At 37.5% G+C, this 17,787-nt stretch overlaps 1 protein-coding gene across 1 annotated transcript in view; it reads right to left on the bottom strand.

The window, feature by feature from the left end:
- LOC133540247 (B-cell receptor CD22-like) overlaps window positions 1-17,434 on the bottom strand; it is a 28,923-nt gene extending 11,489 nt beyond the window's left edge. The window contains exons 1-6 of the mRNA XM_061882838.1: window positions 17,386-17,434; window positions 17,067-17,305; window positions 16,830-16,956; window positions 16,459-16,758; window positions 9,290-9,547; window positions 4,710-4,973 (exon numbers count right to left, since the gene is read on the bottom strand). Coding sequence (XP_061738822.1) covers window positions 4,710-4,973; window positions 9,290-9,547; window positions 16,459-16,758; window positions 16,830-16,956; window positions 17,067-17,305; window positions 17,386-17,434 — 1,237 coding nt within the window. The remainder of the gene's footprint in view (window positions 1-4,709; window positions 4,974-9,289; window positions 9,548-16,458; window positions 16,759-16,829; window positions 16,957-17,066; window positions 17,306-17,385) is intronic.
- Between the last annotated feature and the right edge of the window lie 353 nt (window positions 17,435-17,787).

The raw sequence follows: 17,787 nt of genomic DNA, 5'->3' as shown, positions 1-17,787 counted from the left end.
TTGTTTCAACAGCCTCTCGCGCCGTACCTTCCGTCAAAACTCTAAAGGCCGACTGCACATTTCCTATCTTCACAATAAAAGCCCTGCTTCATGCTGCCCGCGCTAACTAAATACAGAGTCTCGGAAAACTGGCGTGCACAAGCGATCCCTCAGAAAGCTGCCGTGCACATCACTTGTGCATGCCAGCTTTCCGAGACTCTTATTTTGTTAGCGCAGGCAGCATGAAACAGGGCTTTTATTGTGAAGATAGGAAATGTGCAGTCGGCCTTGAGAGTTTTGACGGAAGGAACGGCGCGAAAGTCTGTTGAAATAAAAAGTGTTTCCCGCCTTCCTCTCTGTCATTTTTTCATAATAATGAACTGGCAGCAGCCAGCGTCATCTCACAAGACCCTCGGGTGCCGTGAATGTCAATCAAGCAAGCTACGGAATTTGCCGCCAATGTTTTTCTTGTAAAGTGTATGGAAGCTGGATGAATTAGATGCCAAAAACAGACCACTTTCATGTGGTATTGTACAGAAAGGACAACTTTTTTTCTCCTCCATTTGAAAATGTGGGCGTTATCGTCATTACTGTCTGATTCCAATCAATGCAAGTCATCAGAATCAGGTAATACACCAATTTATATTCTTGTCTTCGTGAAAGAAAGACATCTATATGTGTTACACATGCTTGTATTATCATTAAACACATTTAACTTGTTTACAAAAATGTCTCTTTCATAAATAAGTAAATATAAATGATATATATAAATGAGGTAGATCCCCTCGAGTTGGTCAATTGAAAAGTAGCTCGCCTGCAGAAAAAGTGTGTGTACCCCTGGGTTATACAGTAAGTTGGTATTTTGATACTGTTTCCTTATTAGGGTCTTTCATGATGGGGACTGTCCCAACTTTTGAGTTACCCACTCTGGGTGTGTCTCTAATGTTAGCAACCAGTTAATTTTCTACTGCCAGTCGTTCATGGAGTGGAGATAGCTTGTGAAGCTTGTTCGCTTGATTCATGGTCACGGCTCGGGTTTTGCTTGGATATCTGCCAGTGTTGGTCATCTTACCTTAAAGGCCTACTGAAACCCACTACTACCAACCACGCAGTCTGATAAGTTTATATATCAATGATGAAATCTTAAAATTGCAACACATGCCAATACAGCCTTTTTAGTTTACTAAATTGCTATTTTAAACTTCCCGCAAAGTGTCCCGTTGAAAGCGTCGCGGAATGATGACGCGTGTGTTTGACGTCTCGGGTTGTAGCGGACATTTTTCTCCAGCCCGATCCAAGCTATAAGTAGCCTGCTTTAATCGCATAATTACACAGTATTCCGGACATCTGTGTTGCTGAATCTTTTGCAATTTCTTCAATTAATAATGGAGAAGTCAAAGTAGAAAGATGGAGTTGGGAAGCTTTTAGCCTTTAGCCACACAAACACACGGTGTTTCCTTGTTTAAAATTCCCTAAGGTGAAGCGTTACCATGGAACAGAGCCGTCAAGCTAACATGGTTCCCGACCACATGTCAACCGGCAGGTTTCTGTGAGAAAATTGTGGTAATAAATGGGCTTTTATCGTAGTTATGAACGGAGCTTGCGTCCTCCTGCAGCTGAGGATTATTACTTTCTCCTACCGGAGACACTGGCGTTCACCACATCCATGGCCACACCCCTCCGACTTTTAGGTACCATATAATCTCACTAAAACACTAGTAACACAATAAGCAGATAAGAGGTTTTCCAGAATTATCCTAGTAAATGTGTCTAATAACATCTGAATCGCTCCCACTGTCCTCGCCTTTTTTTTTTTTCACTTTTTTATTTAGTTTCTTTTCTAGTCCTTCACTCTCACTATCCTCATCCACGAATCTTTCATCCTCGCTCAAATTAATGGGGAAATTGTCGCTTTCTCGGTCCGAATCGCTCTAGCTGGTGGTGGCTATGATTGTAAACTGTAACGTCTCAGTGGCATCGTGAGGCAAGGGGTGCTCTTCCTGAATGCAGTTCGGGCTCGGACACAGCGTACAGATAAGAATTTAAAGATTTATTAAAATTAAAAACAGGCTAATAACAAAAACACTGGGTACAAAGGCAAAACAAAGAGCTAACTAGCATAAGAGCTAGGAGAACAAAAGGCGACTAAGCGCTGAAGCATTAGCGAGTACACACATAGAAACAAAGAGGCTAAGCGTGGAAGCTAGCGAGTCTAAATACAGAACCGAGTCGTCACATGTGAACACAAACAGTGTGAAACACAAACTCAAAAGTCCAAACCGCCAACGATCCGAGTAGCAGATCATAACAGTAAACAATGTGAGGATGTGAGGAGCCCTACAACCCGTGACGTCACGCGCACATCGTCTGCTACTTTCAGTAAAGGCAAGGCTTTTTTATTAGCAACCAAAAGTTGAACTTTATCGTGGATGTTTTCTACTAAATCTTTTCAGCAAAAATATGGCAATATCGCGAAATGATCCAAGTATGACACATAGAATGGACCTGCTATCCCCGTTTAAATAAGAAAATCTCATTTCAGTAGGCCTTTAAAAAAAGTAGTTTTAAGGCTCTTACCATCCTGGTAATGTTAAACAGTTCCAGACACTCCAGTATCTGCAGGTGTGGCATTGAGTCCTAGGCTTTCTTTTAGTCAATCCCGGCAGTGCACATTGGTGCATCTGACCATTCTCTAGACCAGGGGTCACCAATGCGGTGCCCATGGGCACCAGGTAGCCCGTAAGGACCAGATGAGTAGCCCACTGGCGTGTTCTAAAAATAGCTCAAATAGCAGCACTTACCAGTGAGCTGCCTCTATTTTTTTAGATTGTATTTATTTACTATCAAGCTGGTCTCGCTTTGCTCGACATTTTTAATTCTAAGAGACAAAACTCAAATGGAATTTGAAAATCCAAGAAAATGCTTTAAAGACTTGGTCTTCACTTGTTTAAATAAATTCATTTATTGTTTTACTTTGTTTCTTATAACATTCAGAAAGACAATTTTAGAGAAAAAATAGAACCTTAAAAATAATTTTAGGATTTTTAAACACATATACCTTTTCACCTTTTAAATTCCTTCCTCTTCTTCCCTGATAATTTAGATCAATGTTCAAGTAAATTTATTTTTTTAATTGTAAAGAATAATAAATACATTTTAATTGAATTCTTCGTTTTAGCTTCTGTTTTTTCGACGAAGAATATTTGTGAAATATTTCTTCAAACTTATTATGATTAAAATAAATAAAAAAAATATTCTGGCAGATCTAGAACCTCTGTATAATCAAATTTAAATCTTATTTCAAAGTGTTTTGAATTTCTTTAAAAAAATTTGTTATGAAAAATTTAGAAGAAATAATGATTTGTCTTTGTTAGGAGTATAGTTTGGTCCAATTTGTTATATATTCTAACAAAGTGCAGATTGGATTTTAACCTTTTCAAAACGTGGCATCAAAATTCTAAAATGAATCTTAATCAGGAAAAATTACTAATGATGTTCCATAAATTCTTTTTAAAATTTTTTCAAAAAGATTCAAATTAGCTAGTTTTTCTCTTAATTTTTTTGGGTTGAATTTTGAATTTTAAAGAGTCAAAATACAAGATAAACTATGTTTCAAAATTTTATTTTAATTTTTTTCGTGTTTTCTCTTTTAAACTGCTCAATTTAGTGTTTTTTTCATCATTTTATTCTCTACAAAAAAACCTTCCGTAAAAGGAAAAAAAATGTACGATGGATTAACAGACAGAAATACCCATTTTTCATATTTCTATAGATTTATTTATTAAAGGTAAATTGAGCAAATTGGCTATTTCTGGCAATTTATTTAAGTGTGTATCAAACTGGTAGCCCTTTGCATTAATCAGTGCCCAAGACGTAGCTCTTGGTTTCAAAAAGGTCGGTGACCCCTGCTCTAGAGTGATGAATCAAGCATTTCCATCTGGTAATCTGATGGACGAGTCTGGATTTGGAGGTTGCCAGGAGAACGGTACATTTTGGACTGCATTGTGCCGAGTGTAAAATTTGGTGGAGGAGGAATTATGGTGTGGGGTTGTTTTTCAGGAGTTGGGCTGAAAATGAACACCTTTAGTAATCCTGTTATAGTTTACCTGTTAGTAAAGACATATGGTTCTTACTCTTGGAGGTTTCTCTGCTCTGCCTGTTAGTCTGCCACCCGATGGGTGTTTGTGTTGTGATGTTCCAGCATCGTTCCCGGTTATTAAGTGGTCTGTTTTCATCGCAAAATTCCACAGTATTCTGGACATCTATGTTGCTGAATCTTTTGCAATTTGTTCAATGAACAATGGAGACGTCAAAGAAGAAAGCTGTAGGTGGGAAGCGGTGGATTGCGGCCGCCTTTAGCAATTCCCAAAAGATGACGGTGAAGCTTTACTATGGAACAGAGCGGTCAAGCGAACACGGTTGGATTGGACCACACACACAAAGTACAGTGTATTATGCAGCGATCATTTTGAGAACACCATGTTTGTTTTTCTGGCATCTACATCTCTTGTGTACGTCTTCAGGCTAAAGCTGAGCCTTTGATTGTCAGTCTCGAAGCCATAGCTGTGAACAGCTTGCTAAGGCACTTTTCTGCTTGGGTCTTCTGCTACTTACTTATTCTGTTCTAATAGATTTGTCATTTTATTTTATCCATTGAAAATCACTCTATTTTCGTATATAGTCATTTTTAGCTGGTTTGAAAATAATGTGCGATGTCACTTTTCACTTACATTCAACGTTCAGCTGAACAGTGGCTGACGTTTCCTCTCCCAGCTTGTTTGTGACTTTACAACGATAGCCGCCACTGTGTTTTCTCTCCACACGTTCCAAATGCAACTCTGCTCCCGTCTCGTTGTCTTCTTTGCCGTCGTCTTTGAACCAGACATAGTTGGACACAGGAGGTCGGGCCCGGTTTCGACACAATAGGACCACAGTGTCGCCCTCCATTGTCGGACCAGCCGGTTCCAAGATTACTGTTGTTTCCTTGGGAGGAACTGTTAGTAGAATAACAAGTGGTGAATTGGTTATTTTGCATTAAACTGCTGGGAAGTCAGAAAGATTCTACTTGGAGCTAACATGGTTAAAAAAATGGATAATTGTGGAAAAAAAAATGGCACTTCTAAAATGTCTCACACTCGCATTTATGGTGAGAAGATGGGACTCTTTACAGCAGGGGATCACCAACGTTTTTGATACCAAGAGCTACTTCTTGGGTACTGATTAATGCGAAGGGCTACCAGTTTGATACACACTTAAATAGCCAGATATAGCCAATTTGCTCAATTTACCTTTAATAAATAAATCTATATATATATACATATAAAAATGGGTATTTCCGTCTGTCATTCCGTCGTAGATTTTTTTCCCTTTTACGGAAAGTTTTTTGTAGGGAATAAATGATGAAAAAAAACCACTTAATTGAATGTCTAAAAGAGGAGAAAACAGGGGAAAAAAATGGAAATTAAATTTTGAAACATAGTTTATCTTCAAAAACGACTCTTTAAAATTCAAAATTTTAACCAAAAAAAAGAAGAAGAAAAGTAGCTAATTCGAATCTTTTTGAAAAAATTTAAAAAAATAATTTATGGAACATCATTAGTAATTATTCCTGATTAATATTCATTTTAGAATTTCAATGAAATGTTTTGAATAAATTGCCAGAAATAGCCAATATGCTCAATTTACCTTTAATAAATAGATCTATATATATAAATATAAAAATGGGTATTTTTGTCCGTCATTCCGTCGTAGATTTTTTTCCCTTTTACAGAAAGTTTATTGTAGGGAATAAATGATGAAAAAGGCATTTAATTGAACGTCTAAAAGAGGAGAAAACAGGAAAAAAAAATTGGACCAAGCTATATTTCTAACAAAGACAAATCATTATTTCTTCTAGATTTTCCAGAACAAAAATGTTAAAGTTCAAAAGACTTTGAAATGAGATTTACATTTGATTCTAAAGATTTTCTAGATTTGCCAGAACATTTTTTTTAAATTGTAATCATAATAAGTTTGAAGATATATTTCACAAATATTCTTCGTCAAAAAAACAGAAGCTAAAATGAAGAATTAAATTAAAATGTATGTATTATTCTTTACAATAAAATAAAGAAGAAAAGACTTAAACATTGATTTAAATCAGGGGTCAACCAACCCTTTTGATACCAAGAGCTACTCTTTGGGTACTGATTCTACTAAATCTTTTCAGCAAAAATATGGCAATATCGCGAAATGATCCAAGTATGACACATAGAATGGACCTGCTATCCCCGTTTAAATAAGAAAATCTCATTTCAGTAGGCCTTTAAAAAAAGTAGTTTTAAGGCTCTTACCATCCTGGTAATGTTAAACAGTTCCAGACACTCCAGTATCTGCAGGTGTGGCATTGAGTCCTAGGCTTTCTTTTAGTCAATCCCGGCAGTGCACATTGGTGCATCTGACCATTCTCTAGACCAGGGGTCACCAATGCGGTGCCCATGGGCACCAGGTAGCCCGTAAGGGCTACCAGTTTGATACACACTTGAATAAATTGCCAGAAATAGCCAATTTGCTCAATTTACCTTTAATAAATAAATCTATATATATATATATAAAAATGGGTATTTCTGTCTGTCATTCCGTTGTAGATTTTTTTCCCTTTTACGGAAAGTTTTTTGTAGAGAATAAATGATGAAAAAAAACCACTTAATTGAATGTCTAAAAGAGAAAACAGGAACAAATGGAAATTAAATTTTGAAACATAGTTTATCTTCAATTTCGACTCTTTAAAATTCAAAATTTAACCAAAAAAAAGAAGAAAAAAAGTAGCTAATTCGAATCTTTTTGAAAAAATTAAAAAAATAATTTATGGAACATCATTAGTAATTTTTCCTGATTAATATTCATTTTAGAATTTCAATGACATGTTTTGAATAAATTGCCAGAAATAGCCAATTTGCTCAATTTACCTTTAATAAATAAATCTATATATATAAATATAAAAATGGGTATTTTTGTCCGTCATTCCGTCGTAGATTTTTTTCCCTTTTACAGAAAGTTTTTTGTAGGGAATAAATGATGAAAAAGACATTTAATTGAACGTCTAAAAGAGGAGAAAACAGGAAAAAAATTGGACCGAGCTATATTTCTAACAAAGACAAATCATTATTTCTTCTAGATTTTCCAGAACAAAAACTTTAAAATTAATTCAAAAGACTTTGAAATAAGATTTAAATTTGATTCTAAAGATTTTCTAGATTTGCTAGAATATTTTTTTAATTTTAATCATAATAAGTTTGAAGATATATTTCACAAATATTGTTCGTCAAAAAAACAGGAGCTAAAGTGAAGAATTCAAATGTATTATTTTTTACAATTAAAAAAAAAGAAAACACTTAAACATTGATTTAAATCAGGGGTCAACCAACCTTTTTCATACCAAGAGCTACTTCTTGGGTACTGATTAATGCGAAGGGCTACCAGTTTGATACACACTTGAATAAATTGCCAGAAATAGCCAATTTGCTCAATTTACCTTTAATAAATAAATCCTTTATATATATATATATATATATATATATATATATATATTTATATATATATATTATATATATATAAATATATATATATATATATATATATATATATATTTATATATATATATATATATATATATATATATATATATATATATATATATATATATATATATATATATATATATATATATATATATATATATATATATAAATGGTTATTTCTGTCCGTCATTCCGTCGTAGATTTTTTTCCCTTTTACGGAAATTTTTTTGTCGGGAATAAATGATGAAAAAAAACACTTAATTGAATGTCTAAAAGAGGAGAAAACAGGAAAAAAAATGGAAATTAAATTTTGAAACATAGTTTATCTTCAATTTCGACTCTTTAAAATTCAAAATTTAACCAAAAAAAAGAAGAAGAAAAGTAGCTAATTTGAATATTTTTGAAAAAATTAAAAAAATAATTTATGGAACATCATTAGTAATTATTCCTGAATGATATTAATTTTAGAATTTTAATGACATGTTTTAAATAGGTTAAAATCCAATCTGCATTTTGTTAGAATGTATAACAAATTGGACCAAGCTATATTTCTAACAAAGACAAATCATTATTTCTTCTAGATTTTCCAGAACAAAAATTTTTAAATTCAAAAGGCTTTGAAATAAGATTTAAATTTGATTCTAAAGATTTTCTAGATATGCCAGAATATTTTTTGGGGGAATTTTAAACATAATAAGTTTGAAGACATATTTCACAAATATTCTTTGTCAAAAAAAACAGGAGCTAAAATGAAGATTTAAATTTAAATGTATTTATTATTCTTAACAATAAAAAAAATTAATTTACCTAAACATTGATTTAAATTGTCAGGAAATAAGAGGAAGGAATTTAGAAGGCAGGCTTAAATAATGACAGTTATTACTAAAACAAAGGTGTGCGACCGGAACAAGTGGCAGGTGAAAATAATAAGTAACTATGGTGACAAAACAAACAAGGAAGTGCAAACAAGAACTAAAAGAAGTCCAAAACTAGGGACGGCGTGGCGCAGTGGGAGAGAGGCCGTGCGCAACCCGAGGGTCCCTGGTTCAATCCCCACCTAGTACCAACCTCGTCACGTCCGTTGTGTCCTGAGCAAGATACTTCACCCTTGCTCCTGATGGGTGCTGGTTGGCGCCTTGCATGGCAGCTCCTTCCATCAGTGTGTGTGAATGTGTGTGTAAATGTGGAAGTAGTGTCAAAGTGCTTTGAGTACCTTGAAGGTAGAAAAGCGCTATACAAGTACAACCCATTTACCATTTATTTAAAAGGTAAAAAGGTATATGTGTTTAAAAATACTAAAATCCTTTTTAAGTTTGTATATTTTCTCTAAAATTGTCTTTCTGAAAGTTATAAGAAGCAAAGTAAAAAAAATTAATGAATGTATTTAAACAAGTGAAGACCAAGTCTTTAAAATATTTTCTTGGATTTTCAAATTCTATTTCAGTTTTGTCTCTCTTAGAATTAAAAATGTCCAGCAAAGCGAGACCAGCTTGCTAGTAAATAAATACAACTTAAAAAAAATAGAGGCAGCTCACTGGTAAGTGCTGCTATTTGAGCTATTTTTAGAACAGGCCAGCGGGCGACTCATCTGGTCCTTACGGGCACCGCGTTGGTGACCCCTGCTTTACAGGGTCCAAACTGGGATGTCCCAATGCATTTTCATAAAAGCAGTCTTTCCTATCTTTTTTTAATATTTCGTACAAGTTGGTCCTACTAAGTATTGCTTACTGTTGTGTACGACATGGACTTACATTGCACATCAATCACCGTGATGGATGAGTTCTGGTATCCATATTTGTTGTGGACGCTGCAGTAAAATTTGTTCGTGGCCTCTGTGACCGTGATGGACATTTTTTCACTGGATCCCACTGGTGTCACCTGACCTCCGTCCACTTGGTACCAGGTGTAGCTGTCCACAACTGGGTTGGCGTCGGTATTGCAGGTCAGCGTGATGGAAGTGCCCTCCGTCACTGGACTTGCGTAGCTGACTGAGGTGTTCTTTGGAGCGTCTAAGAGAACAACACAGTCCTTTTAAATACATTTGACACTGGTTGGTGTAGATGTAGAATGTTGAATGCAACATTTAAAAAGCCTACTGAAATGAGATTTTCTTATTCAAACAGGGATAGCAGGTCCATTCTATGTGTCATACTTGATCATTTCGCGATATTGCCATATTTTTGCTGAAAGGATTTAGTAGAGAACATCCACGATAAAGGTCGCAACTTTTGGTCGCCAATAAAAAAGCCTTGCCTGTACCGGAAGTAGCAGACGATGTGCGCGTGACGTCAAGGGTTGTGGAGCTCCTCACATCCTCACATTGTTTATATTAATGGCCACCAGCAGCGAGAGCGATTCGGACCGAGAAAGCGACAATTTCCCCATTAATTTGAGCGAGGATGAAAGATTTGTGGATGAGGATAGTAGAGTGAACATTAATTTGAGCGAGGATGACAGATTTGTGGATGAGGATAGTAGAGTGAAGGACTAGAAGAAAAAAAAGGCGAGGGCAGTGTGAGCGATTCAGATGTTATTAGACACATTTACTAGGATAGTTCTGTAAAATTCCTTATCTGCTTATTGTGTTACTAGTGTTTTAGTGAGATTATATGGTAACTGAAAGTCGGAGGGGTCTGGGCACAGGTGTGGTGACCGCCAGTGTCTCCAGTGGGATGAAGCAAGAGAGTCCGCAGCTGCAGGAGGACGCAAGCTCCGCTCATGCCTAAGGTAAGAGCCAACTTATTACCACAATTTTCTCACCGAAACCTGCCGGTTGACATGTGGTGGGGAACCATGTTCGCTTGACAGCTCTGTTCCATAGTAAAGCTTCACCTTCGGGAATGTAAACAAGGAATCACCGGCTGTGTTTGTGTTGCTAAAGGCAGCCGCAATACACCGCTTCCCACCTACATCTTTCTTCTTTGACTTCTCCATTATTAATTGAACAAATTGCAAAAGATTCAGCAACACAGATGTCCAGAATACTGTGTAATTATGCGATTAAAGCAGACTACTTATAGCTTGGATCGGGTTGAACAGAAATGTCCACTACAATCTGAGACGTCACGCGCAAGCATCATCATACGCGTCAATATACCGAGGTTTTAAACAGGATACTTCGGGCGAAATTTAAAGATGCAATTTAGTAAACTAAAAAGGCCGTATTGGCATGTGTTGCAATGTTAATATTTCATCATTGATATATAAACTATCAGACTGCGTGGTCGGTAGTAGTGGGTTTCAGTAGGCCTTTAAAGCATCTTCCCCTCGGTAGAAATTTAATTTTTTCATGAAATACCAAGTTTTTCAGTTCTCTATTTCACCATTGAGATACTTGTGATGATAATCTGCTGAATACACTAACCTTTTCCCTAAGTTGCTGGGTAAATTTTCTACAAAAGCAAATGAGTTAGGGCAGGGGTGCTCACACATTTTCAGCAGGTAAGCTACTTATCAAATGATCAAGACGATATGTATATATATATATATATATATATATATATATATACATATATATATATGTGTTTATACATATATGTACGTATATGTATACACATATATGTAAATATATATATACATATACACACATATATATATATATATATATAAATATATATATATATATACATATATACATATATATACATACGTATATAATATATATATACATACACATATATATATATACATACTTACACATATGTATATATATACATACATACATACATATATACATACGTATATAATATATATACATACACACATATACATATACATACATACATACATACATTATATATATATATATATATATATACACAAAAATACATATACATATATACATACATATATATATATATACGTATATACATATACATATACATTATATATATATACATATACATTATATATATATATATATATACATATACATTATATATATATACATATACATTATATATATATATATATACATATACATTATATATATATACATATACATTATATATATATATATATATATATATATATATATATATATATATATGTGTGTGTGTTTAAAACTTATGTGTATATATATGTGTTTAAAACAATGTCTTGGAAAAATATATCACTCTTGAATCAACACAGTAGTTAATACTATGATCAATGTTAATTAAAAACTAAATGTGGGATATAAATATTCCTGGACTTGCCGCCGGGTATATAGTAGGCACCTTTCTAGAATTACTGCCGGGTCAAACTCGTTTCGCAAAATAATTTGCATATGCCTACAATTTCCGCCGGGTCAAACTCATCACGTCACAAGTGACACTTCACCTGTCATCATTTTCAAAATGGAGGAGGCTGATTTCAATAATTTGAAATCGCTTAAACGGAAGAAGATTAAGAGCTATTCAGGAGGATTTAAGGTCCAAGCTATTGAATATGCTAAAAAGAACAGTAAGCAGCTATGTTTTATTAATATACCGTAGCTGCGTGTGTCAAATATGAGTCATTAAATGACTGCCGCCTCCTGGTGGGAGAGGGCGCTAGTGATCCTTCTTGCGACTACTCGGCTGCAGAAGAAGTGACAACAAGCAGCAAGAGTGAGCAGCGTGTGTTTATTTCTTCCTCTGCACTTTTAACATGGAGGATTACATATCTAAAATAAAACAGTTTTTTAAACTGGACTTTCAATCGAAGCAGGAGTCTCCATCGGGACAGAGATTTTAAAACTGAAGAAAGATAAGGAAGACTTCTATAAACAAGTTATCGATGCTTTTGATCAGAAGGAGCTGCGCATGGACTTCATTTATAAGTAAAGGTAAGACCATAATAACGTTGTTTTTTATTGAATGTGCTTTTCATGATGGTATCCTTACATCACACTCAAATCTTTAAGCGCAGGCCTAAATTTACCACATGCCTTTTGTAAGTGCCGGAGTGAGAAGAGGTTTTAAATTAATTAGCGCCCAGGCGACAATTCAAGGATATACGGTAATATAATATTATTGGTGCAAAGGTTTAACATGTGTACAAGGATATTTCACATGCCTTTACTGTGTATATAATTGAACAGTATTTATGTTGTGTACAATGTGTATTTGTGAAAAGGAAATTTCATATTATTTGGAAGCTCACCTTGTACTGGACTTTGTTTATAGGGTTAGTCTGCAACATTTTTTTATTTTTATTTTATTTATGAATGTACAACTGTTTGTTTATGAATGTACATCTGTTTATGTAAAAACTGGTTGTTTATTTTGTTGACCATTGACCAAAGATATAATTAACTAACTAAACTAACTTTACGTGTATATACATTATTTATATACAAAACCCTAAACCAAGGAATTTGGCACATTGTCTAAACTGTAAATAAAACAGAATATAATGATTTTCAAATCATTTTCAATCTATATCCAATTGAATAGACTGCAAAGATAAAATTATTATCATTCGAACTGGTGAAATTCTTATTTCTTGCAAATATTAGCTCATTTGGAATTTAATGCCTGCAACATGTTTCAAAAAAGCTGGCACAAGTGGCAAAAAAGACTGAGGAAGTTGAGGAATGCTCGTCAAACTTTTATTTGGAACATCCCACAGGTGAACAGGCTAATTGGGTATAAAATCAGCTTTCATGAAATGCTCAGTCGCTCACAAACAAGGATGGGGCGAGGGTCACCACTTTGTGAACAAATGCGTTAGCAAATTGTTGAACAGTTTAAGAACATTTCTCAACGAGATATTGCAAGGCGTTTAGGGATTTCAGAATTTACGCTCCGTAATATCATCAAAAGGTTCAGAGAATCTGGAGAAAATCGAAACCGACATTGAATGTCCGTGACCTTCGATCCGACAGAAGGTACTCAAGACTTTTGCGATTTTGGACTAAATTGCAAAAATGTGAAAACATCTTGGCTGGGGAGTGCTCAGAGAGTATGGGGTACCGGACTGTCTTATTATGGCGGTCCGCTCCCTGTATGATCAGTGTCAGAGCTTGGTCCGCATTGCTGACAGTAAGTCGGACTCGTTTCCAGTGAGGGTTGGACTCCGCCAAGGCTGTCCTTTGTCACCGATTCTGTTCGTAACTTTTATGGACAGAATTTCTAGGCGCAGTCAAGGCGTTGAGGGGTTCCGGTTTGGTAACCGCAGGATTAGGTCTCTGCTTTTCGCAGATGATGTGGTCCTGATGGCTTCATCTGACCGGGATCTTCAGCTCTCACTGGATCGGTTCGCAGCCGAGTGTGAAGCGACCGGAATGAGAATCAGCACCTCCAAGTCCGAGTCCATGGTTCTCGCCCGGAAAAGGGTGGAGTGCCATCTCCGGGTTGGGGAGGAGACCCTGCCCCAAGTGGAGGAGTTCAAGTACCTAGGAGTCTTGTTCACGAGTGAGGGAAGAGTGGATCGTGAGATCGACAGGCGGATAGGTGCGGCGTCTTCAGTAATGCGGACGTTGTATCGATCCGTTGTGGTGAAGGAGGAGCTGAGCCGGAAGGCAAAGCTCTCAATTTACCGGTCGATCTACGTTCCCATCCTCACCTATGGTCATGAGCTTTGGGTCATGACCGAAAGGATAAGATCACGGGTACAAGCGGCCAAAATGAGTTTTTGTGGCGGGGCTCTCCCTTAGAGATAGGGTGAGAAGCTCTGCCATCTGGGAGGAACTCAAAGTAAAGCCGCTGCTCCTTCACATCGAGAGGAGCCAGATGAGGTGGCTCGGGCATCTGGTCAGAATGCCACCCGAACGCCTCCCTAGGGAGGTGTTTAGGGCACGTCCAACCGGTAGGAGGCCACGGGGAAGACCCAGGACACGTTGGGAAGACTATGTCTCCCGGCTGGCCTGGGAACGCCTCGGGATCCCCCGGGAAGAGCTGGACGAAGTGGCTGGGGAGAGGGAAGTCTGGGCTTCCCTGCTTAGGCTGCTGCCCCCGCGACCCGACCTCGGATAAGCGGAATATGATGGATGGATGGATGGATCTTGGCTGCTTCCGCCATCCTAGTCACTGCCGTTGTGTCCTTGGGCAAGACACTTTAACCCAACTGCTCCCAGTACCACCCACACTGGTTTAAATGTAACTTAGATATTGGGTTTCACTATGTAAAGCGCTTTGAGTCACTAGAGAAAAGCGCTATAGAAACATAATTCACTTCACTTCACTATGATGATTTTGAGGACCAGAACTAAATAGAGTGAAAAGTTTTAATACATTGCCACTCACCCAAACACAAACGTTCTCATCGGAATCGTTTTAACCGGTTGCAAAGAACTCTCCCAGTGTCGTGTCTTGTGATCATGTTTTGTTTTGTTATATTCTGTTACTTCAGGACTTCATTCGTCAGGTTTGCCCCTGACAGTTTGGTTGTGTTTTAGTTTTTCCTCTGTGTGTAGTATTTCCTGTCTTTAGTTCCTGTCCGCACTCTTGTTTTGTTTGTTTCCTGTTTGTCTCCCTTTTTGCTGTGTCCCCTCAGCTGTGGCTGATTGGCACCTGGCCACACCTGGTGTCAATCAGCCAGCCACTATTTGAGCCTGTTTTGTCCTCCAGTCAGATGCTGGATTATTGTCGTGTCGATGTCACAACTACCTGTCTTGTTGCTTGTAGCTTTGTCTACTTCTGTTCACTCTGTTCATGCCATAGTGCCGTCGTGTCACAGTAAGTGTTTTTGTTCTTAGCCAAGTTTGTTATCCGCCTCGTGCGCGCCTTTTGTTTGTAACATTTTGTTTGGTATTGTCCTAGTGTTAAATTAAATTATGTTTTCTCACGCAATGCATCTTGGGGTTCGTCACAAACTCAATCTGACACCATTAGTTGCTGTTTTTTCAACCATTCAAAGCACTCACTGATGGAAGGAGGTTTTGGCTCCAAATCTCACGATACATGGCCCCATTCATTCTTTCCTTAACACGGATCAATTGTCCTGTCCCCCTAGCAGAAAAACAGCCCCAAAGCATGATGTTTCCACCCCCATGCTTCACAGTAGGTGTGGTGTTCTTGGGATGCAACTCAGTATTCTTCTTCCTCCAAACACGACGGGTAAAATGTATACCAAAATGGATACATGGATGATACAGCAGAGGATTGGGAGAATGTCATGTGGTCAGATGGAACCAAAATAGAACTTTTCGGTATAAACTCATCTTGTGGTGTTTGGAGGAAGAAGAATACTGAGTTGCATCCCAAGAACACCAAACCTACTGTGAAGCATGGGGGTGGAAACATCATGCTTTGGGGCTGTTTTTCCGCTAAGGGGACAGGACGATTGATCCGTGTTAAGGAAAGAATGAATGGGGCCATGTATCGTGAGATTTTGAGCCAAAACCTCCTTCCATCAGTGAGAGCTTTGAATGGTTGACCAAATACCTATTTTCCACCATAATTTACAAATAAATTCTTTAAAATTCCTACAATGTGAATTTTTTTTTTCACATTCTGTCCCTCACAGTTGAAGTGTACCGATGATGAAAATTACAGACCCCTGTCATCATTTTAAGTGGGAGAACTTGCACAATCCGTGGCTGACTAAATACTTTTTTTGCCCCACTGTACCAGAGCAAGGCTCACTCCAATCAGCAGATATCCTGTTGTCAAGATATCTTCACGTTCTCAACTGAAAAGGTTGCCAGGCAACCAACTGAAGGAAGGCTAGAGAAAATGTGTGGAAGTAGTGACGGGAGGACGAGCGGCAGTAACCCCCGAGCTGCGTGGTTACGACTCCACCTGATACCAGAACAACATTTTACAAATCCATCCTGAAAAACAATACTGAGAACATCTCAGATCCTGTACGGATCCTTTAAACTTCCAGAGTTCTGGTCCCTGAGCTTTTCAAATAAATTTCTCTTGGAGATCAAACTCTCCCTGTCTTTAACTCCGAGTGACACCCAAACCAGGAAGAACCAATCGATATTCCTTCGTTACAGTATTATACTCACAATCAACATGAAGGGTCAATGTATTTTCGTTGCCGTCGTTCGCCATGTTTTTCCGTCCGTAGTTTGTCTTGCAGGTGACCTTCAAAGCATTGTGGCGGGAAGAGACGTTCGCCTTCATCACAGAAATCCTGGTCGATTCCTTCAGCGTCACGTTAATGTCACTTTCGCTCAGAGATGGCTGCCACGTCAGTTCGGGAGGGCGCGTGGGACAATAAGTTATGGCTTCGCACGTCAATGTCAGCGCGTCGCCTTCCTTCAGATTCACACTGTTGGCATTGAGGGTGGGCAAGGAGGGAGCCTCTATTGGAGGAAGAACATGGTGAGGTGTGTTATGACAGGGGCACCAAAAAAGGACAGATAACAAAGACCACCTTGGATGTCCAAAGTCACAATTTGGTCAAAATTCTTCCAGATCTTTCTACATAGCAGCCGGAAATGAAACGTTTTGGCGGACAGGTCTGATGGAATATCGAAGAAGATGGTGGTGCAGTCCAGATTCTGGCAGTCAAACACATTCAGTTATCAATATTTGCATACTAGTTATGACCTGGAGTTCTCAATCCCAACAAGTTAAGACTGGAATGTTGAGGAGCGTTTCTTCAACATACCTTCAAGTTCCCAATAAGCGTTCCTGGTCTGCGGTTGGAGTAGGTTCCGACACGGGAATCAAACTCCAGCGTGTAGCCTTGTGGCCAACTGAACGTGAGCCATTGTGCTCTGCAGGAGCTGTCTATGTAAGCCCTGTTTTCATTAGGCAGGGTGAAATTGCAGGGGATTCTCACACAGGTGTCACTCAGTGTTTTCACGTTGGATGGTGCGATCAAATTCCATCCCTTGCACTGACTGCCTGATGAGTAAAAAACATGATAAAAAACAACTTAAGGACAATGTGTGCAATGCAAAATGATATGAAATGTAATGACATACCTTCAAAAAGGCAGCAAAGCAGGAAGATCAACACAACAACGTCAATCATTTTGTTTTTCTCCCCTAGTTAAAAAAGAAATAAAACAAATAATGCTATATGTATTGTATTTTTCAGAGTATAAGTCGCACCTGAGTATAAGTCGCATTTTTTGGGGAAATGTATTTGATAAAACCCAACACCAAGAATAGACATTTGAAAGGCAATTTAAAATAAAGAATTGTGAACAACAGGCTGAATAAGTGTACCTTATATGACGCATAAATAACCAGCTGAGAAGGTGGTTGACGAAACATAGGCTGACCATATTCTGAAATCCCCAAAAGAGGACACTAGAGAACCGCGGGTCGGCCGGGTGACATGACGAAAAAATAGATTTTAATTAGATTCGGGCGGGGTGGCGG

This window comes from Nerophis ophidion, linkage group LG21, assembly GCF_033978795.1.
Source record: "Nerophis ophidion isolate RoL-2023_Sa linkage group LG21, RoL_Noph_v1.0, whole genome shotgun sequence".
Classification (NCBI taxonomy): Eukaryota; Metazoa; Chordata; class Actinopteri; order Syngnathiformes; family Syngnathidae; genus Nerophis; species Nerophis ophidion.
This window is presented reverse-complemented; position numbering and strand designations above follow the sequence as displayed.